The sequence below is a fragment of the Musa acuminata genome, chromosome BXJ2-3 (assembly GCF_036884655.1).
Source record: "Musa acuminata AAA Group cultivar baxijiao chromosome BXJ2-3, Cavendish_Baxijiao_AAA, whole genome shotgun sequence".
Taxonomy (NCBI): domain Eukaryota; kingdom Viridiplantae; phylum Streptophyta; class Magnoliopsida; order Zingiberales; family Musaceae; genus Musa; species Musa acuminata.
The window spans coordinates 40,685,227-40,713,221 of record NC_088340.1 but is presented as its reverse complement, the minus strand read 5'-3'; the positions used below and the strand labels follow the sequence as shown (position 1 = coordinate 40,713,221).

Here is a 27,995-nt window from a genome sequence, read left to right as displayed (position 1 = left end):
TAATTAAATATCTAATGATTCGGATTCCAATCTACTCTAACAAGAAAGAAGATGGTGGCACGTCCCGCAGTTGACGCCCCCGCTTGCAAGCGTGCATCATTTTGACTTTGACTTTCTTAAAGTCACAGCAATCATCACATTTGTCAAACCTGACATGGTTTCATGTTTCCTGGGTGCAGGTTGACTCTACCCGTGGAGTTGACTTTGGGAAGAGGCATTTTTTGTGTGTGGCTGGTCAATTAATATGATAGATTCACCGAATCCTATCCGCCGCCCGATCGTCGAGTGCTCAGCTCGGTGATGAGAGTCACGAACTTTGTCTCAGATCACACGCTCTGATCCATCAAAGTTTCATGTATGCTACGGAGCAATCATTGACTTGTTTATTCAAACCGTAAAATACTGTTTATTGACTTAATCTTATGTAATCGCCACAAGTCAAATTTGGGATTGTTCTTGAACATCTTCTTCATCGATCGTCAAGATGATGGCGTGCTAAAAAGGTGTTTTTTGAGGGACAAGGGAAAGAAAAAGTCTTCGAAGCTAAGCGTTTTAGACTGCCTTTTAAATGATTTATTATTGAGATGACTTTTCCTTCTCCAATTTCTTATCCTTTCTCTTACATTTTTAAGAGATTCTTTAAGACGAAAAGATTTCTTATCATTCGATCACATCAATATCCAAAATCCTATTTCATAGTCAGCATGAAGAGATTGATAGAGAACTTGATATAATAATAATAATAATAATTATTATTATTATTATTATTATTATTATAAAAAATTGTTCTGAATCGAATTTGAATGACAGTTAATCAACTAAAAAAATAAAAAATATAAATACTTTTATAAAAAAAAACAAATTTGTCACTTTCAAAGCTTAATTGGAGGATATATATATATATATATATATATATATATATATATATATATATATATATATATATATATATATATATATATCATCATCAGCATCATCATCATCATCATCATCATCTTCTTCTTCTTCTTCTTCTTCTTCTTCTTCTTCTTCTTCTTCTGCGCTTGTGCTTTGGTTGCTGTAACGAAGTCCCGCAGCCAGTGGCATATGGCCGTCGACCATCTCACCTCCATGTGTCGTGGGACAACATCTTCGCAACTTGTCTTAGAACAAGAAGAAAGCTCCTCTGTGTTTTCACTCCAAACCCACACACTGCATGTGGTCGGAGGAGTCTCATCTCCCCCACCACCGGGAAGGTGTGACGACAACCAGTCGTCACCACGAAAGCCTCCATTTGCGCAGGGCTCGAATGCTAACCACTGTTTTCTTCTACTTTTCGAGGTAGATCCAGCAGATGAAAGGGGACTGCAATTGCCCATGGGGTCCAACAAGAGATAGCTTCAAAAGAAGAGCCCTCTGCGATCGCCATGGACGACCGACTCGGTTTCCATCATGCTGGGATCTAACACTACAACCCTCGGAGCGTAGCGAGCACAGAGCAGACCCTGTGAAACAGGTGACAGAGAAAGTTAGCCTTTAGTCTTGTCTTGCTCGAAACAAACTAAAATGGAGGAGGAAAACAAAAGCATATCGGAATACTACGTCATACGCTTTCCTGATAACTCCATCAGCTGCTACTCGTAACATTCATGTTAGATTGTCATCAGTACCACGATGGACTCAATCATTGCAGGCCAAGCTCTGTTCATCCATGTTACTTATGCCATCTTTTCAAGTAGGAAAATGTTATCTGGATTGCAATCTGCAATGATCAGAGACAGAGCATCCAGCTGATAGCTGCCATGACCTATTAGTAGCTGTTGTCAAATCTCATAAGTCAGTGCCTACCATAGTCACTAGAGGAGGTGGGTGTTATAAACCATTCGAACAGAGGAGGAGAAGATGACTTTTGAGTTTGGATAAGACGTTGAGGAGATAAGATGACCTCTTTGCTCTGCAGTGAAGCCAACTTGCTGTAGATTTGTCGAATCATTGAAACTTTTGGTTGCATTCTGATGCATGTACTGTTAATCGATCTCCAAAACAAATCTTCACCTTTACTACCACAATCAGATGCACGCTTCTTGCAGAACCACATTGATGTAGGAAGACCCTTAGCAGAACCGATCCATGTGAATCTTTGCGTCGGTCCATAATCACACTTCGAGGCCAAGCCGGCAACAATGTCACCTGCTGCAGATAGATAGCTTCGTTGTGCTGGAGCGCACGTGCATGGAAGCAAGCCGGCCATGATGGGAGGATGGTGTCGCTGGTCTCAAAGATCTCACATGTCGGTCGATGCACAGGAATAGGCCTCCAAGGAAGAGACATGGGAGATGGATACTTTGAGATCCCCTTGGGGATCAGAGCCTGCAGGTGATGGATCACATGTGTCCGACATCCAATCCATTCGCAGCTTTGTCTCACCCCTTGCATCCCATCGAAAGAGCTCCTGTGACGGCTTTCCCGTCTGATCATTTTGCAGGAGAACCTACTTTTGCGGTGGATTTGTTCATGAGGAGGGGATCAAAAGTTTCTTCTGTGTCCTCAAAGAGGTTCCAGCTTCTGATGCCACTTTTCGCCTCAGGCTTGATGAGACAGCTCACAAAGATATGCCTGAGCCGTGGAGCTCACAGGATCAGATCAATGCTGGTACTAAGAAATCTTTCTACTATTTCTCGGGCACTGCAAAATCTTATCTTCTTTCCTCTGGTGCAAGTGGGTTTTTTTGGTCGTCTCCTTCCAACTTTTGGAAAGAGAGGAAGGAAGGGACCGTTTTTGGACCCCCTCTCGGTTCCACTAGAGAAAAGCTTCACAGGAGTTGCTTTGGCTACCAGGAGATACTTGGTTCTCCATCAACAACAGACCATGTCAGCCGACCACCTTTATCTTCATCTCTTTGCATCACTGGCAACATGAAGAAGGAACACTCGAACACATGTTTTGATTAGACAAAATACGATTCCAAGTTTGGTTTAGAAAACGGAACCTGTGACTGAGTGATGCTTTAGAGTGCTCTCTTTCTTCATGTCGATGTCCTCGATCTGATTCATCTGGGTATCCAAGAAACTACCATGTAATCCATCCGGACAAACCATCAGCAACTTAATCTGGTGAAGTACAGACTGCTTGCGAAGCCCACATTGCAAAACCAGGCAGCTTTCATGAGTTCTTTCTCAAGGAGAAGACAGAGAGTAGAAAAATGTGAGAGAAGAGCAGAGGATTCATTGCAAGGTAAGACATTAAGCATGAACAACATTCCAAGCACTTATTCCTGCTAATTAAATATGCTAATAGATGTGAAGCACAGCCTTGTGAACCTCATTCATGTCAATACTGTGTAAAAAATTCACAGTTTCCAAAAAAACTCAAGTTCATGAAACTTCAGGGTTTGAGATGCAATTGTGACCTGCATTAGGTCAGACAGATCAATGATAATTGATCATTGACAACAAACATAAACCATAGTATTTCTTGTGAGCCTACATTTGTTTCCTTGTATCTTGAGAATATACTGTACATATCATTTTATTACCAAGTCAAGGCTCATCAGTCTTGATGATATGCTACTACCTGTATCAACAACAGCAAACCATAGACCCACTGCTCTTCTTGATTTCAATGTTTTCTTGTGTGCTACACTAAAATTGCTGATTTGCAATTTGAGTGATCAGGACTCAAGTAACATAAATAATCTCTCTTCAAGACCATGGACATTGATACAACCCAGATCCTACATCAATGAGACCCTCATGGACTGGTTTTTAGTCACAAAAACCTCTTTGCTAGCAAAGGTAATTAGGTTAGAGACATGAATCCACCACAGATCCTACATCAATGGAATCCTCATGCACCAAAGCCTCTCTCATGTATTATTGCAGAAACTATCAAACCTTCAACTAAAACTTCCTACTTTGCAGTGCTGATGAGAAATTACCCTAACAATTGCAAAACCAAAAAATGTGTCAAGAAACATCACCAACATAAATGTCAAGATAGAAAGAACCACTTATTACACAAACAATCTGGTGTTTGGAAATAGGTGACAGAACAAGCCATGCATATATAGCCTGTGTGCAAAGGCCATACTGTATGGAAATAGGTGACAAAAACCAAAGCATCAATAGCATTGCTGGTTAATGACCTTAGAGATGGCTATTACCCAAGATTGATCATTTGAGAATTAAAATAACTACACACCCCCCCACCCCAAAATAATAAAATTGCTGACAATCAAACTAGTAGTAGAGGCTCCAAGTGATGACAATATAGCATAAGGTGCTTCTCCAGCAAACCCCTGCAATATATGTCTGTTTTACCAGAGATGTGATTAATGATAAACCCTCAGTCCTCTGCTCATGAAAGGTAAACATACTCTTAGAAAATTCTGTCCAAGAGTTTGTATGATGCAATTACTGGGAATCATAAATTGGCTTGGTGCAGTGATCAATACCAGTCTACAAACCAACTTAAGAGAGCAGAGGAAAACACTGAGCTAACATTTTCCAACCTCAGATCAAGCACTATTATTCTATGGAGCAATGCATATCTGAAGTAGAACTGTGATTTGTTTGTCAACAATTCAAAAATCCAAATTGACCTTTTTTACCACATGAAATGGACATAGTCCTATTACTCCTAATGAATATAAGAACCTGATTGGGGCTAAGTAGGCTGAATCAAAGCTAAAAGTTTTGCTCCTTTGATAACAAGTACATTTTGGTGCTAGAAAAAAAGACATTAACTCAACAATGTATGTTTACCTCAGATAAATAGCTACAAAAAGAAGCAATAAAGCAGGAAGGAAGCACAGCTATACAGAGAATGGGTTGTAAACTACAAGACAGTAATCTCTTGAAAGCATGATTACTCTAATAACAGACACCGTGCAGGACAAATGAAACCTTTCTTCGATGCTAATATCACTACACCTCTTGGAAGTCGAGACCGTCCTTTGAGCGCCGAGACGATCCACGATTATGATTCAAGCAAGATGTTGGTTCGATCAAGGAACAATATTTCTTTATCAAGCAAGAAAACCCTTGCGGCGGATTGGCGTGGCCATCGAAGACGCCGCTGCTGGAGGATGGAATGCGGCAATCAACGATCGAGCAAGGAAGCGTCGAGGTCCGGGGTAACTGTCGGCTCGCCGTCTGCTCCGGAAGGGAAGGGAGCGGCAGCGACCATGGGATTGCTGTGGCTTCCGCCCGTGGCTTGCGTCGAGGAGCGAGGAAACATGGGATTGTTTGAGGCAGTTGGATATCCGACCCGATTACCCGGATCCGATAAATAGAAGTTTTATCCTTATGTAGAGGCTGTGAGAAGCAGCGAGGCGGTTAGAGATCCGACCCGATTACCCGAGTTCGATAATTATGTCAACCAAGAGAGAGAGAGAGAGGGACAGGAAGCTGTCGCCTTTCTTCTCCATCATCGTTGTCGTCTTCGTCTCATCATCTTCGGGAACAAGTGCGGAAATGCTCGGCGGTTAAGGCAACGATGACGGGCGTCCGTCGGCGTCGACGGTGGTGGCCATCGACAAAGACAAGAACAGGCAGCAGGCGGTGAAACGGACCGTCGACCATGTTCTCCATGGCAACGACGCCCTCATCCTCGTTCACGTCGAAGCCAAGCCCAACCATAGGTACCCTTCCCTCTTTACTCGCTCACACAACACCTAGTTCACCTCACCTAACACCTTCTTCTTCCGACCTCTGCTCCTGCTACGTTGCCGATGAATCATTGTTGACGGGTGCTGCAGCCGAAACCAACTCGGACGCCGCCCGGGAACAGTCGGAGAATGAGATATCACAATTGTTTCTCCCCTACAGGGGATGATACGCTCGGAAAGGGGTGGGTAACCTTTCAGGTCTACTCTTTCTCTTGCTCCAAATCGATCAGCAAACAAAACCTTCAAAGCTCAGAGCTGCGTGATCTTTGTCGATGGTCTTCAGGAGCAGATGCGGAGGTAGTTCTGGAAGACAGTGATATCTCCAAGGCCATCATCGACTACATCAACGCAAACTACGTCCACGACATCGTTGTTGGTGCCTCCAGCAGAAATGCACTGACGAAGTATCTACGTTTCTCCGAAGCCTCTGCAATGCAAACCTTGTAATCCATGGAATTATTGTTGTGACGAAGACAAAGAAGCCTCTGCTTTCATTTTGCCGGAAGTTTAGGAATCCTGACGTACTTACATACGTAACCAAACTGGCACCAGAGTTTTGTGCAGTGTATGCCGTATCGAAAGGGAAGCCGACAACCGTGAGGACGGCGATAACTCCACCTACTACCGCTGTTCTTCCTCCGCAGTCGCCCGTTTCGGCCAACTCTCCACTCTCAGATCCTGATGACTCAATCAAGTCGCGCTAAGAAAATAGTAAGATGGACAACGGAAGCTTTGAGGACCGCACCTTCCGGTGAGGCAAGGTTGCTACTGAGATCGCCACCGCTCTGCTCTTTCTGCACCAGGCCAAGCCAGAGCCGCTGGTTCATCGGGACCTCAAGCCGGCCAACATCCTCCTCGACCGCAACTACTTGAGAAAGATGAGCAACGTCGGCCTGGCGCGCCTGGTCCCACCGTCGGTCGCCAACCAAGTCAGCCGGTACCTGATGATATCCACCGTCGGCACCTTTTGCTACATCAACCCGGAGTACCAGCAGACGGGCATGCTCGGCACCAAATCCGACATATACTCATTCGGCATCCTGCTTCTCCAGATCATCACCGCCAAGCCGCCGATGGGCCTCACGCATCCGGTGGAGAGAGCCATCGAGAGGGGAACCATCATGGAGATGCTCGACGCCACCGTGAAGGACTGGCCAGTGGAGGAGACGCTCGGGTTCGCCAAGCTCGCTCTGAAGTGCGCAGAACCGAGGAGGAAGGACCGGCCGGATCTTGGGATGGTGGTGCTGCCGGAGTTGAACCGGCTGAGGAATCTTGGGCATGCTTATGAATCTAGCTCCATCGGCAGCGACGGCACTGCCACCAGCAGAAGCAGCTACAGCAGCAACGGGCAACACATTTACGGCGAGCCAGATCTCTCGTCAATCCGTTTTCCTAGGCATCACCATTACAAATGCCACGCTTAGCTGAAGCTTCACATCAGATGCTAATGGAAGTTCGTGCTGGTTTCTGCTGACCACGAGATGACGATGAGCAACCCAAACGTGGGGACGCCACGGAAGTCTATGACGGACACAGTGGAGAGCTGAGGGAAGAGGGCGTCTGAAGCTAGGACGAAGCTCAGGGCACAATCGGGCCTGCACCGGTGCATGGATATGTTGAAACGAGCTGGTAATTACACACTGCATCTAATTGCTCTCTCCATGGACATGACAGAACACTCGGCTATTACGAGTGACGGCACAATAATGCTTCAGTAGTAATCATCAGAAAGAAATGATTGGAGAAGACAAAAGAATCCTAATCGTGTACAAATACATACATTAAGAGATGTTAATGATCCATTAGTCTTTGGACGACCAAAATCACCCCTGAAATTTTCAGGGGTGTTTCAGTCGTACTACAGCTTTTTTTCCCGTCACGGGCGCCTTCAAATCCGACTCCTTGACTCGTGCCGTGAGTCTTCGCTACCGGTAATCACTTCGTCCACGTCAGGGTCGTCAAATGTGGGCCGCTGCTACTTCCTCTACTGGTTACGGTGGCCGCAGTGGAAGGTAAGAGACCGCTGACCACGTGGTCACGTGATTCGTTCGTCCGGCTGCGCGAAGTATGGGATCCGATTCGGTGAAGTTTCTTATCGTGGCCACGTGGTGAGCATCCAGCAGGAGAGAGGACTGTCCTCGGAACACGCGGACCCGATGGGACTGGGGCCCGCAACCGTGCAGCGAAAACGTGAGCAGCCGCGGGCCCCACACAGAGAAGAGGAACACGCGCGCTCTCGCGGGGCCCTTCCGCGGTCCGAGAAGGGACACGTGTCGAGACGAGCCCATAAGAGAGAGTTTCTGGGGGATTCGGTACAAGGGATTGGATCCAACAGGCCGTTTCACGCTCCCACATCGGCTTCCTCGGACATCTCTCTCTCACTCTCTCCGTCTCTCTCTGCTGTGCATCTCTTGTTTGTCAAAGTTCCACATCTCCTTCTCATTATCGAGACAATGGAGCCTCCATCAGATCCAGGGAACTGAGACAATGCCGAGCACCCCCACCGGAGCGTTTGCTTGTGCAATAGAGATGATAGTGCAAAGGTTCTCGATTTCGCCCACCCCATCCTTATGTCCTGCTTATATTCTACCTCTCAGCAGTGAGATTCGTTTTGGGGAACATAACCACACATCAATTCCTTTCCTTTTATCTTCTTTGGGTGTATGCTGGTGAGTGCCCTGATTGAGTAGGGAGACTGCCTCGATTTGTTTGGGTTGCTTGTAATTGTTGTTTCCAGTCTTAATATAATCCTTCCTCTGATACAGGAAGGGGGTTGGTTGGATGGTGCTGTCATGGTCTCTGGGGCACGGGAGGCAACGCCGCGTGACCCGTGAATTAGAGAGCGACGAGGCCGCGGCGGCAGGAACGGATCTTCGACAAAGTTAGGGATGTGCGCGTGACTCGTGAGGTCGACACGCGCCACGTCTCGCAGTGACTGGCTTCACCGCGACCACAGCGCTTATGGGGGAGTGGATGGATGAGATGCCTCCCGCGCTTTCTTTGCCATCCGGGGTAGGCAGTTCGCTCTGCGACGCTGCAGTCGAGATCGCTCACCGCAAACGAACTGCCGAAGAAGCTGAGCACCTCCTCTCGGGTCCCATGGCAGCATCTGGTTCTGATTCGGTCGGTGTTGTTGAGCAAATCGAGGCGGCAGCGCCGACGGCTGCTTTGGAGGAGGACGGGGGCGGGGATGATCCGATTACGGAGAGTGACATGGAGGACTCAACATCCGTCGAGCCTGGATTGTCGGTCGAAAGCTCTTGTTCTGTCGTTAGCGATAGAAGCAGCATAAGCTGCGCAATGCACGAGTTCTCGGTTTCTGACTCTTCTTGTGAGATGGGGACGCCTTCCTCTGTTGATGCAGGAAACAGCCTTGTTGAGATTGTGCCGGTGTCGGCTTCAGTGGAACTCCTAGCCGTAAGCATGGTTGATCCTGATGCGGCCATAACACCTGTTGTTGAGTACGGAACCCCACAAAGCCGTTCAGGTGGTGGCGCCGGCCGCTCGCAGAGCATGTTCTTGATGGAAAGTATGCCCCTTTGGGGATGCATAACGATTTGTGGGCGAAGGCCGGAGATGGAGGATGCTGTGGTTGTGGTGCCTAATTTTTTCGAAGTCCCACTTCGGTTGCTTACCGGTGATCAGATTGTGGATGACTTAGACCCAGATGTGATCCGCCTGCCATTGCACTTCTTTGGTGTATATGATGGCCATGGGGGTGCCCAGGTACTCACGTTTTGGTCAGAACATTCAATTCCACAGTTGGTTGCTGTCCAATTTCCTGAGTGAAAACTTCAAAGATCTTTGGTTCTTATGTTGCCTTTTGTTCTAATATTGCAGGTCGCTAACTACTGTCGTGAGCATCTCCATCTTGTGTTGATAGACCAATTGAGGAGTTTGGTTAAAGATTCGGGAGGCACAAGTTGTAGCAATTGGAAGAGGAAGTGGGAGAAGGTCTTCGTTGCTTGCTTCCAGAAAATTGATGATGAGGTTGGAGGGAAAGGAAGCAGAGGAAATATGGGAAGCACAGCCGAAGCACCCAACGAAGGTAACCTGCCTTGTCCTAATGTACCATTAGAACCTGTTGCCCCAGACACTGTAGGATCGACAGCTGTGGTTGCTGTTATCTCCTCATCACACATTATCATTGCAAACTGTGGGGATTCAAGGGCAGTACTTTGCTGTGGCAAACAACCAATGCCTCTATCAGTGGATCATAAAGTAAGATTATGTTTTAAACTTTAATACTATGGATCTCCAAGATTACATTTAAAATTTATTCTACTACAAGCCAATTTTCTACTGTATACTTTAGCCTAACAGGGAAGATGAGTATACAAGGATCGAGGCTCAGGGTGGTAAGGTCATACAGTGGAATGGATATCGTGTATTTGGTGTTCTTGCCATGTCACGTTCAATTGGTATTTATCTTTCTCTCTTATAAATCTGTTACTAGCAGTGGAGTTAACTCATTAAGTTTACCTTTCTGTAATAATTGGATTGTTCTATTTGCACAGTGTGGATGATCATGCTTGTTTTTGTCAAACTTTATGACAGTTCAAATGCATTGGGATGCCCATAACAAAACATCAGCTGCAAACATTGAAAGCTGAACAAGCCTAATGAATAGCTTGTTGATTCATTGTATTATATAGGAGCTATTGCCAAAGTTGGTGAATGTGTGTGTGTGTGTGCATATATATGTATATATATGTATATATATATATGTATATATATGTATATATATATACACATATACATGTATATATGTATATGTATATATATATATATGTATATATATATACACACATATACATGTATATATGTATAGTGAGAGAGATAGGTGGTCACTGAAAAACAAGAGTTAATTTTGTCTATTTTGAGGAGGAGGGTACATCTGCAATTTCTGTATTGTGAGAACAAATATCATGAACAATCTGTGCATTATGATGGACTTGACCTAGGAAAAATAGGCAAAAATGCCACATAACATGAACACCCTTATACTTTGTTGTGAGCTTTTCAGTGGTCCTAAACTATGCATATGTTCATTTTCTAACCTCACAATACTACTAGGTAGCAAAATACCTAGTCATCTTTATGCATGAATGAAATTTGATTTTTTTTGTCATTTTTAAATAACATAAAAATCATCCTAACTTTAGGGCACTGGATTCCATAGATTGTATTTTTCCATTTGTTTCTTCCTTGAAGTAAAAAACCTTGTCATGCATGATACATAAACTTCCCTCTTGCCCATTTTCCAATGCTGTGATTTTGTGTGTATGGAGTGTGACAAACAATGTTCATGTTCACTTGATCAATGTTTCCCTAGAGCATGCAGGCTCATGTGGCTTGAAATGGCTTCCTGGTGATGTTAGAACTTGGTGGTTCTGTAAGACCAACACTTCCATATCAGTCTGAAGTATTCTTACCTGTGCTGAAAACTGCCATCACTTATTTTTTATGTATATCTCATGCTAAAATTGTTGATAATGGGGCGTTCCAATAACGGGGCTACTATATTTTGCAGTTTCAGTTATGTTTTCTTTGTTCAGTTAATTCAAAGCATCTTGGAATAGAATTTGTGCTAAAATTCTAAAGTACTAGGTCATGGATTGGTGACAGATATACTGATCTCTGAGATGTGGTTGTGATGTTACAGTACAGTATATTACGAATAACATTCATATCACAAACATGAGCAGATATTGTGATGTATATCTTTTGCTTGAGAAGGAAATCTGCACTTGGGCCGTCGAACCCTGGTTCATAAAATTACTAAACTTGTTATTGTAGGCGTAGGAATTATCTAAGAGCATCCACGAGTCTGGTCCTCTTATTTCCTACATGCATAGATTAAAAGCCCGAAAACAGTGACTAATTGATCTGCCGTATGCAGGGGATCGGTACCTGAAGCCATGGATCATTCCAGAGCCAGAAATTACATTTGTCCAACGTGCAAGAGAGGATGAATGTCTTGTTGTTGCTAGCGATGGCTTGTGGGATGTCATGTCTAACGAAGAGGTGTGCGATGTAGCCCGCAGGCGGATCTTGCTCTGGCACAAAAAGAATGGTCCTGTGCCACCTTCCACTCCAAGGGGTAAACAAGCTGATCCTGCAGCTCAAGCTGCTGCAGACTGCCTGTCAAAGCTTGCTCTCAAGAAAGGAAGCAAGGACAACATCACCATCATCGTGGTGGATCTAAAAGCACAACGTAAGTTCAAAAACAAGTAGTCATGGTAGTAAGTTGGACTTCCCCATAGAACCATGTACATGAGAACTTGAGTTCTAGGTAGCTATTTAGACTTAGACACATGAGTTAGCCCATCTCTTTATTTCTGGGCTTAAAGGAATGTACACTTACACATACTATATACAACATTGCCATGTTCATATCTCTAATGAAGGTGGTCAGAATCTTGTAATTTCATTTTTCATGAGATAGGCTCAAACACTTAACAGTAAACTTCACAGCTTTCGGTTGCAAATTATGTTTTCTTGTCAGGATTCTTGCTGATTGATGTTATCAAAAGGGATTCTTCAGAAGTAGGACAAAGCTTATCTATGTTGCAAATTATAAAGGATTATTTATGGTGGACTTTGCCATGGCAATCGTAGCTATGAATTTGTTCCAAGTGTTATAATACTTCCTTCTTGATCAGATAATATAAAAATTAAATCCAGGATATTTAAGTAATCTTAACTATATTTCCGATTTTTTGAGTTTGATAATTAGGTTCGATTTTTATGGCTATAGTTTTAGCTTTTTTTTTTATTTGTTCTCCGATTATTACATTTTGCATGACAATAATAGTAACGACGATCTCTGAATTATACTTAATTTACTGACCGAATTAATCTATCACTGTGGGTTGGGTCGCGGACCAGAGTGGAAACGGCTTTGGGCGAAGCCGTCGCGTGTCTGCAGGAAGACGCGTGTGGGGGCGCACTGAACGAACCCTCTATGTTCTAACGGATCAGTTGTTTTGGTTCGGACACGTATGCCACACGGAGCCAATAAGAACGAGAAAGCAAAGGGATGTCCGGTGCTGTCGATCACCGTTGGTTTTCTTAAGGAATTCCGTGGACAGCTCGACACACGGCATCACCTAAATTGTTATTGTGGATTAGTGTCCTCGGAAGACGTCTGAGGATTCGCGCCACATCGCCGCCCCTTCCCCCAAAACATCTCTACTCAGACTTTGAGTCACCCGCTTGCGCTGTCGCCCAGGAGATTCACCATGGAAAACGGTGAGACGTTCCACTGCAACGACAGCGGCGACGGCGGCGGTGGAAGCAACGTGGTGGAGATATATCCCTTGAGTCGTTACTTCTTCGGTTCTAAAGACGCCATCCCTGACAAGGACGACTGCCTGGCCGACCGACTCCAGCGGATGAAAGCTAAGTATGTGAGATAATCTAGTCTGTCTCTCTTTTGCGGTCGTATTGTGAATTGATTTGATGTATTATTTTTCTTGACGGCATAAATACAAGCACTTGGTGGGTTTCTCGCAGTTACGCGGCTCGTGGGATGAGGACTTGCGTCCACGGGATCCTTCTGGTCGGTTCTTTCCCTTGTCGCCCTTCCTCGTATCTTGAGACATCCTGCAGCTGTGTGGAATCGATTACCGAGTTACATGCGCCTTTACTCATTGTTTATCCTTTTGTTCTCTGCTTAGAAGGGAAAAGGGTCTTGGAATTTGATCTTCGAACACCTAAATAAACACACACATGAACAAAAAGAAAAGAAAGGGATTTTTTTGTTGTTAGGGTTTGATTAAGCTATTCGATCAAGCTAACATGCTTCCTATCAAAATGGTTCTACAAGTAACAGGGGACTGCTACAAGCTGAAGAAAAAAATTTCTCTTTTTTTTTGTTTATTTATTTATTTGTTATTTTGGGTTAAGGGGTTATGAAATTTAATTAGATGGTTAGATGGATATGAAGATTCACAAACTCTTTTGTTGTTTCCCGACATGACATTCCATCTGCCTGTGATTAATAGCTGATTATTATGCCTGGATTTCTGTTCTGATTTTTTGTGGAAATGTTTTCTTGGTTTCAGTCTGACATTTACATGGTAGATTGTTGTTAATGGTGACATTTCACACCAGTACTCATGCAGTTTGCTTTGTCTTCGTAATGAAATATCTCTGTGATCTTCAGTGCGTATATGAGATGTAAATTGCACTTGTTTACATTGCCACTGTTAATATGGTTAACTTTGCACTATGGTTATTCTTTCATCTTAATTTTGTGATCCATCGTCATTTAGCTGTACCTCTTAGCTTTCCATTGAGCAGACCGAGCTCTTGCTAGGAATTCTGCAGTATGTGTTTCATTACAAGGGTCTAAGAGTCTGCTGAAGCAGGTCGAATTGTTTCAACACCCTCATGTGCTATTACTGCAAGTGAGAAACTCTTTCTTTAAGCTACCAGGAGGTCGTCTTCGATCTGGTGAATCAGGTTTGTCGTACTTGTTCCAAAGCTTTTCTTTCATCTCACACCGGATGCCTTTAGATCAATTCATGTCATATCTCGATACATTAAGTTTAATTTTAATTTTATCTGTCCTATGTAATACAATCTTCTTCTAGTTAATGCATTTAGTCCTTCGTCCGAAGGGAGCAGCTGTTGACCAACAGTTGATGCTTTATGACCTGGTTATCTTAGGCCAATAATAATGTAGTTATGTCCTCAAGATTATTGGTTTGGAAAGCAACCATCCATGTTCATCGTAGACTGCTCCCAAAAGCATCCGAATTCTAAATACCAAACAGTTAGCGTATGATGGATTCAAATGCTGTTAAACCGGAGATTGTGTATACCTTTTCTATAACCTGCAGCAATGTAGTTTAGTTAGATGCCTCTGTCGACATTTATCAAAATGAATCTTCCAGTTTGTTGATAAGATTGATACCGAGGAAGATTGATATGTGATTTTCTTCAGATGTTGAAGGTCTAAAACGCAAGCTATCAAGAAAGCTCTCCAGTGAAGAAAATGGCACAAATGCTGACTGGCAGGTTACCTTGCATTGTTTTGGTCTTGCAATTCACATTAGATGCTGATTGGCATATGGTCTATTTGCTTTTGGCTGTCAAACTTCTTATTCTTCTCAGTATTTCTCATCAGATAGACGAGCGTATCGGGATGTGGTGGAGGTCAGACTTTGAAACGTTACCGTTCCCATATTTGCCTCCTAATTTGCGTCGACCGAAGGTGTGCACCATCTCATGTTGCTCTGTTGTATATAAACCATGTTTATTACTTTTGTTTTGTGGTTCTTTCCCACTACAGGAATGCACAAAGCTTTTCCTGGTTAAGCTGCCAATGACACGGCATTTTATCGTACCAAGAAACCTGAAGCTGCTTGCCGTGCCGTTGTGCCAATTACATGACAATAGCGAGGTATGAAGAAAACATTCTATTCAGCTCATTTTGCAAACACTGGAAAATTTGGGTGCCGAGTGATATTGGTCAGTGATTCTTCTTTCCACAATTTTGCAGACATATGGCCCGATTATATCCGGTATACCACAATTACTGTCAAAGTTCTCCTTCAACATCATCCAAGATTGAACGGGACTTTACACTGTTGATCCTTAGATTGGATATATAGACATTGGAACAAACCTCTCATTATAGGAGACAATCAACACGGCCTACCAGCAAATGACTTCTATCGTGTATGGTGGCGTGGGAAATTTGTAGCTGAAGTCAATTAGCATACTGCGAATGTACGTATAGTATTTTGCGGTGCGGAGTCTGTACAAAGTGGTTTCAAGGTATGTTGAATTTTGCTTGCACATAGTTGGAAGCATACGTGTACTTAAGTGTCATGAGCAACTATTATCGATCGATGTCACACACAAAATAATATGCATTGCTTGCAGAATGTGTCCCGAGTGCAGGATATGAGATTGAACAAGTGTGAATAGTTTTGATGCAGGCGTGTTTATGAACACTGATGCAAATGAAGTGCTGATGGGCAGAGAACTGCCATTAACAGGCATCGATTCACTGTTTACCAATAACATGTGGTGACACTCCCAAATTATGGGTTCTTGGGCACGTTAATGTTGGCTCCCTCGAAGGAGTTCTTCCCGGCTGATGCCAACACCGTCTTGACCGCAACTATGAAGTAGGCAGCTCCTGCGACTGCAGTTTAGCCAAACTCTCTCCATTATTCGACCATAGGCAACAGCATGAAGAAAGCATCTAAACTAGAGGCAGTGTGTCGAGAACCTGTGGAGGTGATGAGGGCTTGGGCAGTGGGATTAAGGTTGGATCTCGCCCATGGGAGAATCTTAAAGCTAGCTAGCTACGATGTATGAAGCCGAGTTCATCGACCGATGGCCGAACACAGTCGAAGATGAAGTAGAGAAGAGGAGGCTTACAGCTGCCACAGTTGCGACGACGGCGGCCTTCGCTCCGGCAACCACTCCCTCTGCCAGTTATTCCAAGGAAGATGACAAACAACAACCATATGTCAGACGGGCTTGCAAGAAGCGTAATGCTCTTCTTTATCTTTGTTGTTGATCAAGCAATAGCAATGGTAACAGTATAGATACCGTGGGAACAGCGCTTGGCCATGGCCAGCTTCTGATCCAGAGCTGCACGAGTGACCGTGGTCATGTCTCTTTTCTTCTCCTTAGCTAACTTGGAAGAGCGGAAAGAAGGTTGGCAGAAGACTGAATCAAGCTGGGGATGGGGATGCCCATGTATAAGCGAAGCAGTCGATGGTTTTGGTGTTTGGTAGTCGCTTGGTTTACTGTGTTTTCCGATGGGTTTTACAGTGCGCGCATGCTGGTTTCTGAATCCAAAGATCAGACTCAGATAAGGCTTCGCCCCGCCCATCGCCATAGAGTTCTTTATTGCAGCTTTGGGGAGTGTTGTACTGAAGAAAGATTAAGCCATATATATATATATATATATATTACAGCTTGTTAGAACTATGTTATGGATGAGTTGAACGCATTTAATGCTTTCATTAAAAGCTGCAACGGTAGCTGCATCAAAGAAGGACAACACTAAATGCAAGAGACTGTGAGAGAGAGAGAGAGAGAAGGATCGAAACGGTGGGCGAGCGTGATGTGGAGCCCCTCCGTTGATGGCAGTCGGAGTAGCTAGCAAACGGTATTTGACCCCCGGAGGAAGAAGACGAGACCGACGCTCGACCGACCGCCATGGAACCCACGTCGGAAGGATGTGATAGGTGGATGCTTCGACTGCTGCTGCGTCGTCAAGACTTAAGTCGGTCAATGGCATTCTAACCCTCGATTTGCTGGTGTGACACACGTAATTACGACCACGTGGGCGCCGCCGGTGAGCGAGACGCGTCTTGGGTCGTGACCCAAGTCGCTGGCGGCCGTTGTCTCCGTGGATGTAGGAAGGAATTCATCGACGTTGTTGACTTTGACCAGAATTCGATAGTACACTTCACATGAAAATTTTCATTACAATTTCCACTTTCACGGGTAATTTCATTGGGTTCGATCGCCGCACTTATTCTTTGACACAATCCTCTCGGACCCCACGTAAGAATTCTCTAATTATATTTGAAGACAGAGGGGTATGGACTATCTCTCTTATCAAGAAGTTATCATAGACAATTAAAGGTCGTCTCTCACAAAATATTATTTCATGTCCCTTTATAACTAGTTATAATAACTCGTCTCTTACATAATGAAAATGGGGCTTACCTTTTTTGATTGCTCTGTACTTATACACCTTAAGTTATTAATTTGAGCATTAGAGGAATCATATCGAAAAATATCTTTCGATCCAAGTCTTCATGTAAGTGGTACCTTAAGAGTTTGATGTTTCTACCTTGGAGATACATCGAACAATCCTGCACATATGGGTTCGGACCACGTTAAGTTAACCAAGATGTCAACGATTTCTTCTATCATCATTTTGGTGATAGAATAAAGGTCTGATATCATAGGAACGCTAGCCGACTTACCCTCTTAATGAATGTTTAAGCGAGGTGACTTTGCCCCCGAACCATATTACTTTCACTCAAGAGGGACAACAATCACCCTTTACGTACTTGAATGCATCCACTTTGGCATAAAAACGTCGATGCAGTACTGATGTCTATTCAATAACCTAAGTCTTTCACCCCCGGGGATGACCTTGAGCCACCTACTCATCTCATGTTCGAAGAAATCTACTATGCTAGGAGGCACAAGACAAAATGTGCCCGAGGTATACAAGTTGGGGAAACCTGACCTACGTTAAGAGAAACCTACCATAATAGGAGGCACAAGATAAAATATGTCTAATGTGTCCGAGTCAAGAAAACCTAACCCGTGCAAAATGAACCCATTATAATGAGAGGTATAAGACAAAATGTGCTCAAGGTGTAGAGGTCGGGAAGTCTAACCCCCTCCTCTCCCAAAGGCATAGAGGTTGAAAAACTCAACCTTGTATGACCAATATGCATCCCTCGATAATACGAGGAGTAAGTCAGCAATGGATTACCATTAACAACGTAGGAGGAGGTGATCTTGGATGAATGCGTCAAACAAACTCGTTTCGGATGATGCGAGGTGCACGATAGACTAGATGTGCTGGGCAAACTAAACATATCATCAGGTCGACAATGGATCGAAGAGGTATGAGTTTGATATGTCAGATAAATCAAACGTCGCACATTGAACCCCTTTAGCTAGAGCCCCTAAGCATGCCTTTGGCCAGTGAGACAAATGATAGGGATTATATCATCAGCTAATCGTCATCTGATACCCAAATATCATGTGGTGTCTATGATAGAAGAAGATGATAAGGTCACCCTCCACCCGTCTATCCACGTAGGTAAAGGTAAAAAATAGACAATTATAGGCTGCAACCCTCCGATCGCTCATGTAGACAAAAGATCAATGAAAGACTATTGGAGGTGATTAGAGATCGTTTCCCTATAAAATATTTCATAAAATATTCTACGACATAAGGAAAAAGAGCCTTGTCTTTTTTTACTACTTGTATATGCACTCATACATCATGGATTATTAATTTAGGCATCATGGGGACTAAATCTAAAAACCTTATTGGTCGAAAAATCTGAAGCACATTTTATCTTGAATCCCATAAAATGAATTCTTTCGTCAATGACCAGCAGAAGTTATGACCACAGCTTCACAGTGCTGTGCAGGTCAAGCACAGTGCTGTGCAGGTCAAGCACATCTCCAACTCCGGCCCCATTTCTTCTCTCTCTCTCTCTCTCTCTCTCTCTCTCTTCCCTTCGACTGCGATCTTTTACTTTTCCTCTCGTGCAAGCTTTCTCGCACAGTCTAAAACAGTTATCCCCCAAGCATTCATCAGAGTCGGTGAACGGTCTCCTCTCTCTGCATGCGCACAACAATAAACTTGAGCTAAATCGCATCTCCCCTAAGAGCTGTTTCTTTTGAGCTAAGTCACGCCATGACTACGATCACCAGGGTGGTCGAAGGCGTTGCCTGCTTTCCGGTGGACGACAAAGCAAAAGTACGAGAACAAAGCATGTCGCCTTCCCTCTGGAATCCAGCAGAAGCAAGCGAGGGGGAAAGCTTAAGAACGACCACGGTAGCGTCATCACTTCTCTCTCTCATTTCCTGCAACTCTAAAGCACACGTCAAGTCAAAACTTACAAGCTTTAAGCTGATGGATGGATCCAAAAAGAATCTGCTTGCAGGATGAAAAAGATAATTGACCTCCTTTCTTATTTACCCTCGATCATTGGTATATTATATTTCCCAGAATCGTCGGGTAATTTGCTTTCAAGTCAAAGAACCACATCATCCCGACCTCTCACGTGTATAAAAGCAGCAGCGGAGGTAAGAGAAAGAGAAGAAAGCAAAAGGCTTATCTTTTTGTCCTTCCTCGCTCCCAAATGGTAAGAGAAAGAGAAGCTTCTGCTGCTGTTGCTGGAATTCGGCTATGGGCTGTTCTTCTTCTGCTCTTCTCCGTGTTGGTGCTCCTATTCCTCCCTCCTCGCTCCCTCTCTTCCTCGTTCCGTGGCTCCCGGATCATTGTGGTGAGGAACGGATGGGATACCCTCAACCTACTTCTCGTCCTCTTCGCCATTCTCTGCGGCCTCCTCGGCCGCCGCTCTGGCGGCGACGACGACGCTGAGAAGTCTCTTCAGGAGGCCGCCCCCACGGTGGGTATTCGTGTGATGCGGAGCAGCAGCTCCTACGGCGATCTGAGGGCGGAAGTAGCGACATTTGGCGCCGCCTCCAATGATGGGTGGCGTTGCTACGATGATGCCCATCTTTGTCGCCGGAGGTCAGACTCGGAGAGGTGCGAGAGGCAGAGGTTTGGGTATCTGGACCCGAAGACGATTCCGGTGGTCACGTTCGTTCTTCGACAGAGCTCCTCTACAAGATCTAGATCTCCGCCGAGTCCGCCGTCGCCACCACCACGGCGGCATCCGGGGAAGAGAGCGGTAGATGGGCTTCCAGGGAGGGAGGCGGACAAGGCTGAGATCTTTCGATCAGAAAAGCCCCATCCACAGTCACCGCCTCCGTCGCAGCGCCAGCCTGGGAGGAGGAGCGACGTCGATAAGTTACAAGAGGACAAGGAAGTGGACAAAGATGAGATCTTTAGTTCGGAGAATCTTCATCCACGGTCGTTACCGCCGCCGCCACCGATGCCGCCCCAGCCGAGCAGGAGGAAGACCATGGAGAAGTTTCCGGCCGGGGAAATGAGACAGATTGCAGAGTTCGCGAGGAAGTCTCACCTGTCGTTACCAGCGTCGGAAACCTCGCAGCGTCGGAGAGGGAGCGTCGGGAATATTCCAAAATGGGAGGTGGACCAAGATCCTGATTTCCCACTCGAGAAGCCTCAGACACCACCGCCAGCGCCACCCCCACCACCTCAGCCGGTACGGTCGCTGCCGCCGGAGGAGATAATTAGTCATAATAAGTGGAGCACTGCTGGGGCGAAGGACATCGAGACAACTGTCGCTTTGTCCTATCAGAAGAAGAAGAGAGGGAGCAAGACGAAGAGGTCTCCCAATGATACAACCCTGCAATACGAAGTCGTGGCTTCTTCCGCTCCTCCGCCGCCACCTCCACCCCCTCCGCTGCCTTCTGCGTTCTTCAACCAGCTTTTCTCCCGCAAGAAACTGGGAGGCAAGAACGGGAGGATCCACTCAGTCCCAGCAACTTCTCCACCACCGCCACCGCCTCCACTACCACCCGCGCTAACACAACACCATAGGAAGCAAGTTTTACACCCTCCCCCTCCCCCACCGCCACCGCCACCGCCACCGCCACCGCCTCCCCTGCCTTCATCTTCGAGACGACCAGAAAAGTCCAGCCTTTCAAAGGACCCTTCCCCGCCTTCCTCTCCCCTTAGGGGAGAGACGGTGAGGTTTCGGCAAAGAGAATTAAGGGACGGGGTGTCGGTGTTCTGCCCGAGCCCCGACGTGAACAACAAGGCGGACCTCTTCATCGCTCGGTTCCATGCAAATTGGAAGCTCGAGAAGCAGAACTCCATACGTGAGAAGGAGCGGCGGAGGCGACGAAACCAACACGAAGCTGAATTGAAGATGGCCAGAAAGGCGTCCCAATGAAGCTCCGACGCGCACTCATTCTTCACCTTCTCCGGCGCCTCCGTAACGCCGCAATCAATCCATTTCACCTTCGTTCTTCTCCCCAACACAGTCGTCTCGACTTCATGGTAATAAAAGATGAACACTGCCATCATAGAGCGCAAATTTGGGCTTTAGATCATGTTTCTTGTTCTCTATTATTCTTATGCTGTTACATGGTTCGGATTCATAATCCTTTATGTGCTAAACTTAAGAAGGTAAGGATTGAGACCTGTGTAAAATTTGGACGAAGACTCTCCAACGCCAGTATTTAGTGGGTGGTGATCAACTAATCCCATGTTAGCTTAAAGCATGTAGCACCAACTCCGCTACTAAACATTAGCTCCTCCAATGTTTACACAAGTGGTGGACGGCATTGACACGTCCAAGTCATGTTGATGTTCGATAGCTCGATTCCATCAAGCATTGTGCCTGTGTTGGAGAAGGCAACAACAATAGGTGAGATGATGCTGAGCTACTAATTGGGATATTAGAAAAGCATGTAAGCTTTGCAATGTGCGAGTGACCTCAATGATGGTTGAGCAGAGAAACGAGGAAACTTACGGTTTCTCATTTGGAAAGTAGCAAGAAACTTGAATGGCACAGACTGCAAGCAATGCGCCTCCTAAATGCCCTCTCTTTTCGGGCATGACCTGCTATTGTGCCCTTTTTCCAAACACAACCTGCATGAGTAAGTTCTTTTGATGACAGAAATCAGTGGGGTTTCAGTGCATGATGAGTTGCCTAATCCTGGCTGATTCAATTCGGTGCACGTTCTACGATTATGCCCGTTTTGGCCACACAAACTGCAATGGCGCGAGGCACTTTGGCTCCCTTTTTGTGGTTTTCTGTCTGATATCGATTTGCCACAAGTCCGTCGATTGTGCCCCAATTTCCCACATTTGCGACATCTGAAACGTATCGGAGTAGAATTCTTCCTTAGAGTTGAGCAGTAGTGTCTCCGATGCCCTTCCTCCCCACAGATGCTGCAGTAAAATTTTACTCCTGTGGAACATAAAGGAAACATTCAACAAAACATCATATAATAGGTTCATAAAGCTAAGAAAGAATCCATAGGAAGGACTCTTATTGCAGCAATTTCTGAACAAATTTGGAAGTAAAAGTTTGTTCAAGTTTTGCCCACTGCTCGCTCTTTCCTCTAGTTGTCTGTGTCACAAATTAGCAATTTCCGAGATAATGAAAATAGTACTAATCAGCTCCTAAAATTGGAATGTTTTTAGGGAGAGCTGCTATGAAACAAACAATTTAATAAACATTTTTTTTTTGTCCTAATCTGACTTTTGATGCACCAGTGTTGTGGTAAGGTAGTCTATGGTGCCCAAAAGCTGCTGCTGCACCGGAAACATGCATGTAATAAGCTTTTATTTTATCATATCATCTTCCCTCTTGACTCCATCACTTATTCTAGTGTCATCTGGAACCTACACTAGACTACAAGTTCCAACCCCCATTTCCCACTTATCTCGCTATTACTCGTAATTTTAAACCAGTAAATCCTGATTATTGTTGGAGATGGCACTAAATCATTACCATTTTGTATGGAACACAGGAGTTGAGATCTAAGGGGGTTTATGCAGTACCAGCCAAAAGGCAGTTTGAGTTTAGAGTTGACAAGGTCCCATCTGTTCATTTAGTAGGCCATCGTGACTGGAACACCCATCATCAGATCCCACAATTTCTAGCACACTTCTGAACAAAACCTTGTAAGTGGATTAGTGGTACAGGATTTATCATAGGGTATGAAAATATGGGAGAGACTACACGATCTGGTACTATTTCCGGATTTAAGTTGCATCGACTAAGATCTCATAACCAGTAAAACAAACTTATGAAAGCTTGATCTAGAATGATTTATGTTGCGGGGACAAACCTTTCATAGCTATGCTTCTCTTGAGGCGATTCTCCGGATCACGGAAGAAGGCTTTCGATGCTTCAGAAGCCCGCTCCCGTGCTTCAGGAGTTCCTTTTGTTTTCTGAAAAATCAGCATGTTTATTGTATAAGGAAATGAATATGGTATCCCAGGTAACATTACTGTAACACACATACTTTTAGAATAAGTCTCACGAGACACTTCAAACTATTACATTAATTGCGGCAATCCTAAGCTATTACCTTAATTGCAGCAATCCTTTGAGCTCGTAGTATAGGATCTTGATGTATAATCTTCATGCGATTACTAAATAGTCCTGTTTTAGCATTAAGGCTCTGCAACCATAGGATATTGGAAAATGGTAAGCAACAAGCACAAGTTAGTCAAAATAAGCATGCTCAAACATCGATCCTTTTTTGAAAAAGGCCCCTATATCTAGATGTTTATAGTAAGCCTAAATAGGTCATCAATTTCATAACTTTTGTGCTGCCGATATTTTGTTCTCAACTATTTGTGGTCATCAATGTGGTTCCTTTCCACATTGATCACTGTTAATCTTTACTGGACAATTCAAATTTAGAAAGCATGCATGTCTAAATAAGTGTCTGCACCCTAACTAACAGAAATTCCAATACCAACAGCTAGAGGAGGATTGAAGCTTACAAGAAACACATGCATCAAAGCTCGAAAAACACAACAATCCAAGTAGCTCAACCAGGGATATAATAAATGTTAGCTAGTCCAAGGAAAGAAAATTCATCAACTGTCACATAATTAATTGATGAAACATTATTAAGAAAATAAGTTGTCAACATCATAGGGGTCGGATAGTGTTGGGAAGGATATTTGTTCACATCAAGAGGATGAATATTTGACAAAGTGGGTGGAAAAAGCATTTCTCCTTACAAACATTATCCATGTTAAGAGGTCTTTATTTTCCTCATTCTTTGGAAATGGAAATGAGTGTCTGTTATCTTCTTGCCATTTCAAACTTGACAAAGCTATTATTGCATTTTAACACATTACAATATATATAAACAGATAAGAAGCGAGTCAAAGCTCTAGCAAAACTGGGCAGCTATAAACATCTAGATTTACAGTGCAGCAGAAAGAGCGTAACTCTAAAACTACAAGGATTGGTTGTTTACATAACATAATAAACTGCAGGTCATAAAGAAATTATAAGCTTGCACATGCAGAACCTTTAAAATGAGTCACGTGAAGACCATGTTACACCAAAATGGAAGTTAATTTCCAAAATAAGATAGGTTAACTACCACAGCACTAAATATAAGAAAGGAATCTAACTCATAATGATCTGCTTATCTTTAAGCTGACTTCAGGTGCAGCGATTAGTATGTATGCGGTTAAGTATCACTGCACTAAACATAAGAAGGGAATCTAACTCGTAATGATCTGCTAATCTTTAAGCTGACTTCAGGTGCAGCGATTAGTATGTATGCGGTTAAGTATCACTGCACTAAACATAAGAAGGGAATCTAACTCGTAATGATCTGCTAATCTTTAAGCTGACTTCAGGTGATGGCGATTGGTATGTACGCTTTGATTTTCTGGACACATCAACCTTTATATCCAGTTTGTCAACTTCATCGTCTTCCTTCACTTTCAGAGGAGAGCTGCAATTAAGATATGCATGGTTCAGAATGGTTTACTTGTACAGACGTAAGAGACTTACTGCCATTAGATTGTTGAAAAACTTATGAGAAAAGAGCACATTAAATTCCACACAGATCGAGAATGTGCGACAAGCCCCACTGGAAAACTCAAGGAGAGTATAGAAATTATTACAGATTGCACAGATTCAGATGCAAGGTTGTACACTTTGAAATGCACTTGACTAACCTACCAAACGTAGACAGGTTCGGAGCACCTTGTAAGTTCAGCTGTAAGACCACTAAATCAACAGTCACACAAGATATACCAAATATAGAATAGCCCCACCATGTACAACCTTAAATATTCATGTCCATTTGATGTCTCTATTTAACGAACTTCTAATCTTTAGCAGCCCCTTCACACCTATGGTTACATATGAGCCTTAAACGCCATAACTTCCAACACATATCTAACTACTGGCATAAACCAACAAAATGATTTAAATAAACATATTTCATGGGCAAAATTAAGTTGTATAACTTGGAGACTTACCTAGATCGAGCTCTTTCCCATGGTCGCTCATCAATCGACTCTTCCCATATTACACAATCTCCAAAGCACTGTCGGCAGATTCTAATACCCTGTTGTCATCTAAAATACTGTCAGTGCTTGTGACATCTAGATTGGCTTTAAAAAAACTCATGTCCATCAGAAAATAGTAAACCTATGTACATAATATGTGCCTATACAACAACTATCAACATGGAAAGGAACAGCTTTTGGAGAGACTCTTTAAGTCAGGGAGAATGTGAAGATGTGAGATCAGGAAAAGTCTCCATATAGCAACTGAAATGTGTTCCATCGAACTATATCACAACATTCTTAAAGTTTTAAAACTAGTTTAAACAAAGGACTTTGGACTCTGTGGATAATAGAATAGATCGATGTGTCAGTGTACATAATACTGCACATCAATCGTACGGCGCTGGTGTGTATATGGATCATGTTTAATAAGACTTAATTCTGCAGTGTGCATACAATTTGAAGTGATTTAATGTTAACAAAAGAACTCACAACGCAAGGAACAAGTAAGAGCAAGACACCTTTCCATTGCACTGGGAGCAACCTGAACTTGATCTCTCTATATCACATTCCGTGCATGGTGTATAACCCCGTCCCCTGCAACTAGGACAAGGTAACTCTCGGATGTATTGGCCATTTGGACCAAACCAGGATCTTAGCTTTTGTGCACCAGAATGGACACTCCTGAAGAAACTTCTATCAGCATGAGACATAATATAATGACTAATAAGTAACTTAGGAGGATGAAGAAATTTCATCAAAAAACTTTCTGCACAGAACAACATGATTATTTCATTACAGCTTTGCAGTACTTAGGTTGCATAAAATGCGAAGCAAATGTCAAAGTTAAAATACCCAATTACGTCATTATCGGAACACTTTTATGTTCACCCAGTTCTGCATCACATTCATTTCCCGGACAGTCGTTAAACCTTGTAAAGAGTATTAAGCATCATCATTTGGAAATTCTTCGAACTGTTGATATAAATGCTTAGTCGAAACCACTCGCGAAGAGGACATTTCCACTAACCACATACAATGATGATTATTCTGTTCTACAGGATTTCCATTTCATCGCACATCACTTTATCAAAAATAGAATTTTTTTAATCATTCAACACGCAAGAAAATTAAGAAAAGCAGCAAAGCTAGAGAGAATACAATCGAACCTTGGCTGCGGGTCGACATCGATCCCTAGCAGCTCCCTTGACGGATCGTAATCCAGCTGCAAAAGGAAAAAGAAGGAAAGGAAGAAACAAAGTAAAAACCCCCATCGAATTTACGAAAGTTTTCTCAGTTTGTCTGGATAAGGCTCCTTTGGCATACCGGAGCAGAGTCTTGGTTGGCGGAAAAGGGGATTGGCCAAGGGGCGACCAGGCGAACCATTCGATTGGCCTCGAGAATGGCCGGGACGATCCCCCCGCTCCTCTTCTTCTTCCATCTCCCCGACGGAAGCGCCGAGACTCGAAGCGACGCGAAGCGTATCGACAACATCCGACGCGATTGAATGAGCAACGAGGAGGAGGTTTTTCTTCTTCCCCAACCTTTTCCTTTTCTTTGGTCTATGAATTCACTCGGGATAACAGCTTGTGCTTATGTCGAGAGAAACTCCTGCACGTGCTTCGCGCTCGTAAGGGCCCGTTGGGTGGGCCCCAAACAAATACTTGTCAACCTGCTCATCACCAACCCGCTTGTTTACCATTGTCATGAGTGCCTCCAGCAATGGAGTTCTTATGGGACCCGCTTATAAAGGACTACTTAATGAAAAAAAATCAAATTTAGTATAAATTTAATTTTAATATGATTATATATATATATATATATATATATATATATATATATATATATATATATATATATATATATATCATTTGGATCTTCAAAAAATTTCAATACTGTCAAATCTCACTTCACAACTAATTTTCAACAATTTAAGATGAATTTAGATAATTTTAACCTCAAATGACTTGAGTCAGATTACATTATTTTTTAACCTCTTATTGAAAAATAATGTAATCCCATTTAAAAATAGTCTAACTAAAGGATTTAAAAATTCAAAATTTATTAAAAATTTTATGCAATCATATAGAATGATTATTAAGGTTTAAAATTATGAAATAAGAAAATAATTGATAAAAAAACAAACTTAGCATAATTATAACCTTTAATGTGGTTAAATTACTAATAAATATCATTTCAAGCTACTATCAAATCCCATTCTAAAACTAATTTCCAAAGATGTTAGGCGAATTTATATGATTTTATCTTCAAATGACTTAAAGTTACATTATTTCTACAATACAATAAGAATAATAAAATCGTAAGTCTCGATTATTTGATGTCGATTATTTAATTTGTTATATTAATTAATATTTATATTCATAAGATCCGATATAATTTTACTCTGGTTGTTAGTGATCTAACGTAACTTTTCATTTTTTTTTCATCTCGATTTAGAATCGATATTAATGATATTAATTATTTTTTTATTTTTAAAAAAAGTTAATTTTTTTATTTAAAATATATAAATATATTTAAAAAAATAAGTACACAAATCTTAAAAAAAATTAAGATTCGTTGCAAAACTTTACATAAGCAGACAAAAAAAAAAAAGACTATGGGAAAGTAGTAAACAAAAGACATATCAACTATATATGATCCACTATTCATCTATCC

General features: G+C 43.2%; 6 protein-coding genes across 14 annotated transcripts; 4 read left to right on the top strand and 2 right to left on the bottom strand.

The window, feature by feature from the left end:
- The first annotated feature begins 5,776 nt into the window (after nt 1-5,776).
- Nucleotides 5,777-7,198, top strand: LOC108952319 (U-box domain-containing protein 35-like). The gene is made up of 3 exons (XM_065099569.1): nt 5,777-6,090; nt 6,200-6,290; nt 6,409-7,198. Exons 1-3 carry the CDS (start codon nt 5,777-5,779, stop codon nt 7,069-7,071), a joined length of 1,068 nt encoding a protein of 355 aa, XP_064955641.1. The 3' UTR covers nt 7,072-7,198.
- Nucleotides 7,199-7,972: 774 nt separating this feature from the next.
- Nucleotides 7,973-12,678, top strand: LOC135608277 (probable protein phosphatase 2C 6). 3 transcript variants are annotated; one of them, XM_065100970.1, is made up of 6 exons: nt 7,973-8,190; nt 8,413-9,373; nt 9,488-9,868; nt 9,963-10,068; nt 11,550-11,864; nt 12,539-12,678. In XM_065100970.1, exons 2-6 carry the CDS (start codon nt 8,609-8,611, stop codon nt 12,601-12,603), a joined length of 1,632 nt encoding a protein of 543 aa, XP_064957042.1. In that variant the 5' UTR covers nt 7,973-8,190; nt 8,413-8,608; the 3' UTR covers nt 12,604-12,678. The 3 variants fall into 3 exon arrangements, with proteins under 3 accessions (XP_064957042.1, XP_064957041.1, XP_064957043.1); XM_065100969.1 differs by having other exon boundaries at nt 7,973-8,316; XM_065100971.1 differs by lacking the exon at nt 12,539-12,678 and having other exon boundaries at nt 7,974-8,316; nt 11,550-12,138.
- A 213-nt stretch (nt 12,679-12,891) lies between these two features.
- LOC135608278 (pre-mRNA cleavage factor Im 25 kDa subunit 1-like) lies at nt 12,892-16,606 on the top strand. Of its 6 annotated transcripts, none has more exons than XR_010485480.1 (8): nt 12,892-13,055; nt 13,145-13,211; nt 14,023-14,116; nt 14,601-14,674; nt 14,784-14,870; nt 14,949-15,059; nt 15,159-15,436; nt 15,601-16,606. XR_010485480.1 is itself a non-coding variant. In XM_065100975.1 (7 exons), exons 1-7 carry the CDS (start codon nt 12,892-12,894, stop codon nt 15,228-15,230), a joined length of 648 nt encoding a protein of 215 aa, XP_064957047.1. In that variant the 3' UTR covers nt 15,231-15,484. The 6 variants fall into 6 exon arrangements, 4 of the variants coding, with proteins under 4 accessions (XP_064957047.1, XP_064957046.1, XP_064957045.1 ...); XR_010485479.1 differs by having other exon boundaries at nt 15,545-16,606; XM_065100975.1 differs by lacking the exon at nt 15,601-16,606 and having other exon boundaries at nt 13,166-13,211; nt 15,159-15,484.
- On the bottom strand, nt 15,673-16,514 carry LOC135608279 (uncharacterized). The gene is made up of 4 exons (XM_065100976.1): nt 16,223-16,514; nt 16,049-16,098; nt 15,897-15,972; nt 15,673-15,809 (listed from the first exon to the last, which is right to left on the bottom strand). Exons 1-4 carry the CDS (start codon nt 16,512-16,514, stop codon nt 15,706-15,708), a joined length of 522 nt encoding a protein of 173 aa, XP_064957048.1. The 3' UTR covers nt 15,673-15,705.
- Nucleotides 16,607-19,495: 2,889 nt separating the features above from the next.
- LOC103978752 (uncharacterized) lies at nt 19,496-21,370 on the top strand. The gene has a single exon (XM_009394666.3). It carries the CDS (start codon nt 19,525-19,527, stop codon nt 21,208-21,210), a length of 1,686 nt encoding a protein of 561 aa, XP_009392941.2. The 5' UTR covers nt 19,496-19,524; the 3' UTR covers nt 21,211-21,370.
- On the bottom strand, nt 21,344-26,883 carry LOC135580880 (uncharacterized). Of its 2 annotated transcripts, none has more exons than XM_065100967.1 (9): nt 26,646-26,883; nt 26,489-26,544; nt 25,841-26,015; nt 25,290-25,378; nt 24,625-24,757; nt 23,363-23,455; nt 23,120-23,222; nt 21,793-22,233; nt 21,344-21,660 (listed from the first exon to the last, which is right to left on the bottom strand). In XM_065100967.1, exons 1-8 carry the CDS (start codon nt 26,811-26,813, stop codon nt 21,854-21,856), a joined length of 1,197 nt encoding a protein of 398 aa, XP_064957039.1. In that variant the 5' UTR covers nt 26,814-26,883; the 3' UTR covers nt 21,344-21,660; nt 21,793-21,853. The 2 variants fall into 2 exon arrangements, with proteins under 2 accessions (XP_064957039.1, XP_064957040.1); XM_065100968.1 differs by having other exon boundaries at nt 21,521-21,660; nt 25,841-26,003.
- Nucleotides 26,884-27,995: the final 1,112 nt, after the last annotated feature.

What these genes read in the sequence shown, in the direction of transcription:
- LOC103978752 (XM_009394666.3), top strand. Translation starts at nt 19,525, where the DNA reads ATGGTAAGAGAAAGAGAAGCTTCTGCTGCTGTTGCTGGAATTCGGCTA.
- LOC135608279 (XM_065100976.1), bottom strand. Translation starts at nt 16,514, where the DNA reads ATGGCGATGGGCGGGGCGAAGCCTTATCTGAGTCTGATCTTTGGATTC. An exon ending in GGCCAAGCGCTGTTCCCACG is followed by an intron (nt 16,099 to 16,222) that starts GTATCTATACTG and finishes AATAACTGGCAG; the next exon opens with AGGGAGTGGTTGCCGGAGCG. An exon ending in TCGTCGCAACTGTGGCAGCT is followed by an intron (nt 15,973 to 16,048) that starts GTAAGCCTCCTC and finishes CATACATCGTAG; the next exon opens with CTAGCTAGCTTTAAGATTCT.
- LOC135608278 (XM_065100972.1), top strand. Translation starts at nt 12,892, where the DNA reads ATGGAAAACGGTGAGACGTTCCACTGCAACGACAGCGGCGACGGCGGC. An exon ending in GCACAAATGCTGACTGGCAG is followed by an intron (nt 14,675 to 14,783) that starts GTTACCTTGCAT and finishes ATTTCTCATCAG; the next exon opens with ATAGACGAGCGTATCGGGAT. An exon ending in AATTACATGACAATAGCGAG is followed by an intron (nt 15,060 to 15,158) that starts GTATGAAGAAAA and finishes ACAATTTTGCAG; the next exon opens with ACATATGGCCCGATTATATC.
- LOC135580880 (XM_065100967.1), bottom strand. Translation starts at nt 26,813, where the DNA reads ATGTTGTCGATACGCTTCGCGTCGCTTCGAGTCTCGGCGCTTCCGTCG. An exon ending in AAAGGATTGCTGCAATTAAG is followed by an intron (nt 23,223 to 23,362) that starts GTAATAGCTTAG and finishes CTGATTTTTCAG; the next exon opens with AAAACAAAAGGAACTCCTGA. An exon ending in GAGAAGCATAGCTATGAAAG is followed by an intron (nt 22,234 to 23,119) that starts GTTTGTCCCCGC and finishes TATGTTCCACAG; the next exon opens with GAGTAAAATTTTACTGCAGC.
- LOC135608277 (XM_065100970.1), top strand. Translation starts at nt 8,609, where the DNA reads ATGGGGGAGTGGATGGATGAGATGCCTCCCGCGCTTTCTTTGCCATCC. An exon ending in TGCCATGTCACGTTCAATTG is followed by an intron (nt 10,069 to 11,549) that starts GTATTTATCTTT and finishes TGCCGTATGCAG; the next exon opens with GGGATCGGTACCTGAAGCCA. An exon ending in GGTGGATCTAAAAGCACAAC is followed by an intron (nt 11,865 to 12,538) that starts GTAAGTTCAAAA and finishes GTCGCGGACCAG; the next exon opens with AGTGGAAACGGCTTTGGGCG.
- LOC108952319 (XM_065099569.1), top strand. Translation starts at nt 5,777, where the DNA reads ATGAGATATCACAATTGTTTCTCCCCTACAGGGGATGATACGCTCGGA. An exon ending in GCCTCTGCAATGCAAACCTT is followed by an intron (nt 6,091 to 6,199) that starts GTAATCCATGGA and finishes AACTGGCACCAG; the next exon opens with AGTTTTGTGCAGTGTATGCC. An exon ending in ACCGCTGTTCTTCCTCCGCA is followed by an intron (nt 6,291 to 6,408) that starts GTCGCCCGTTTC and finishes CGGTGAGGCAAG; the next exon opens with GTTGCTACTGAGATCGCCAC.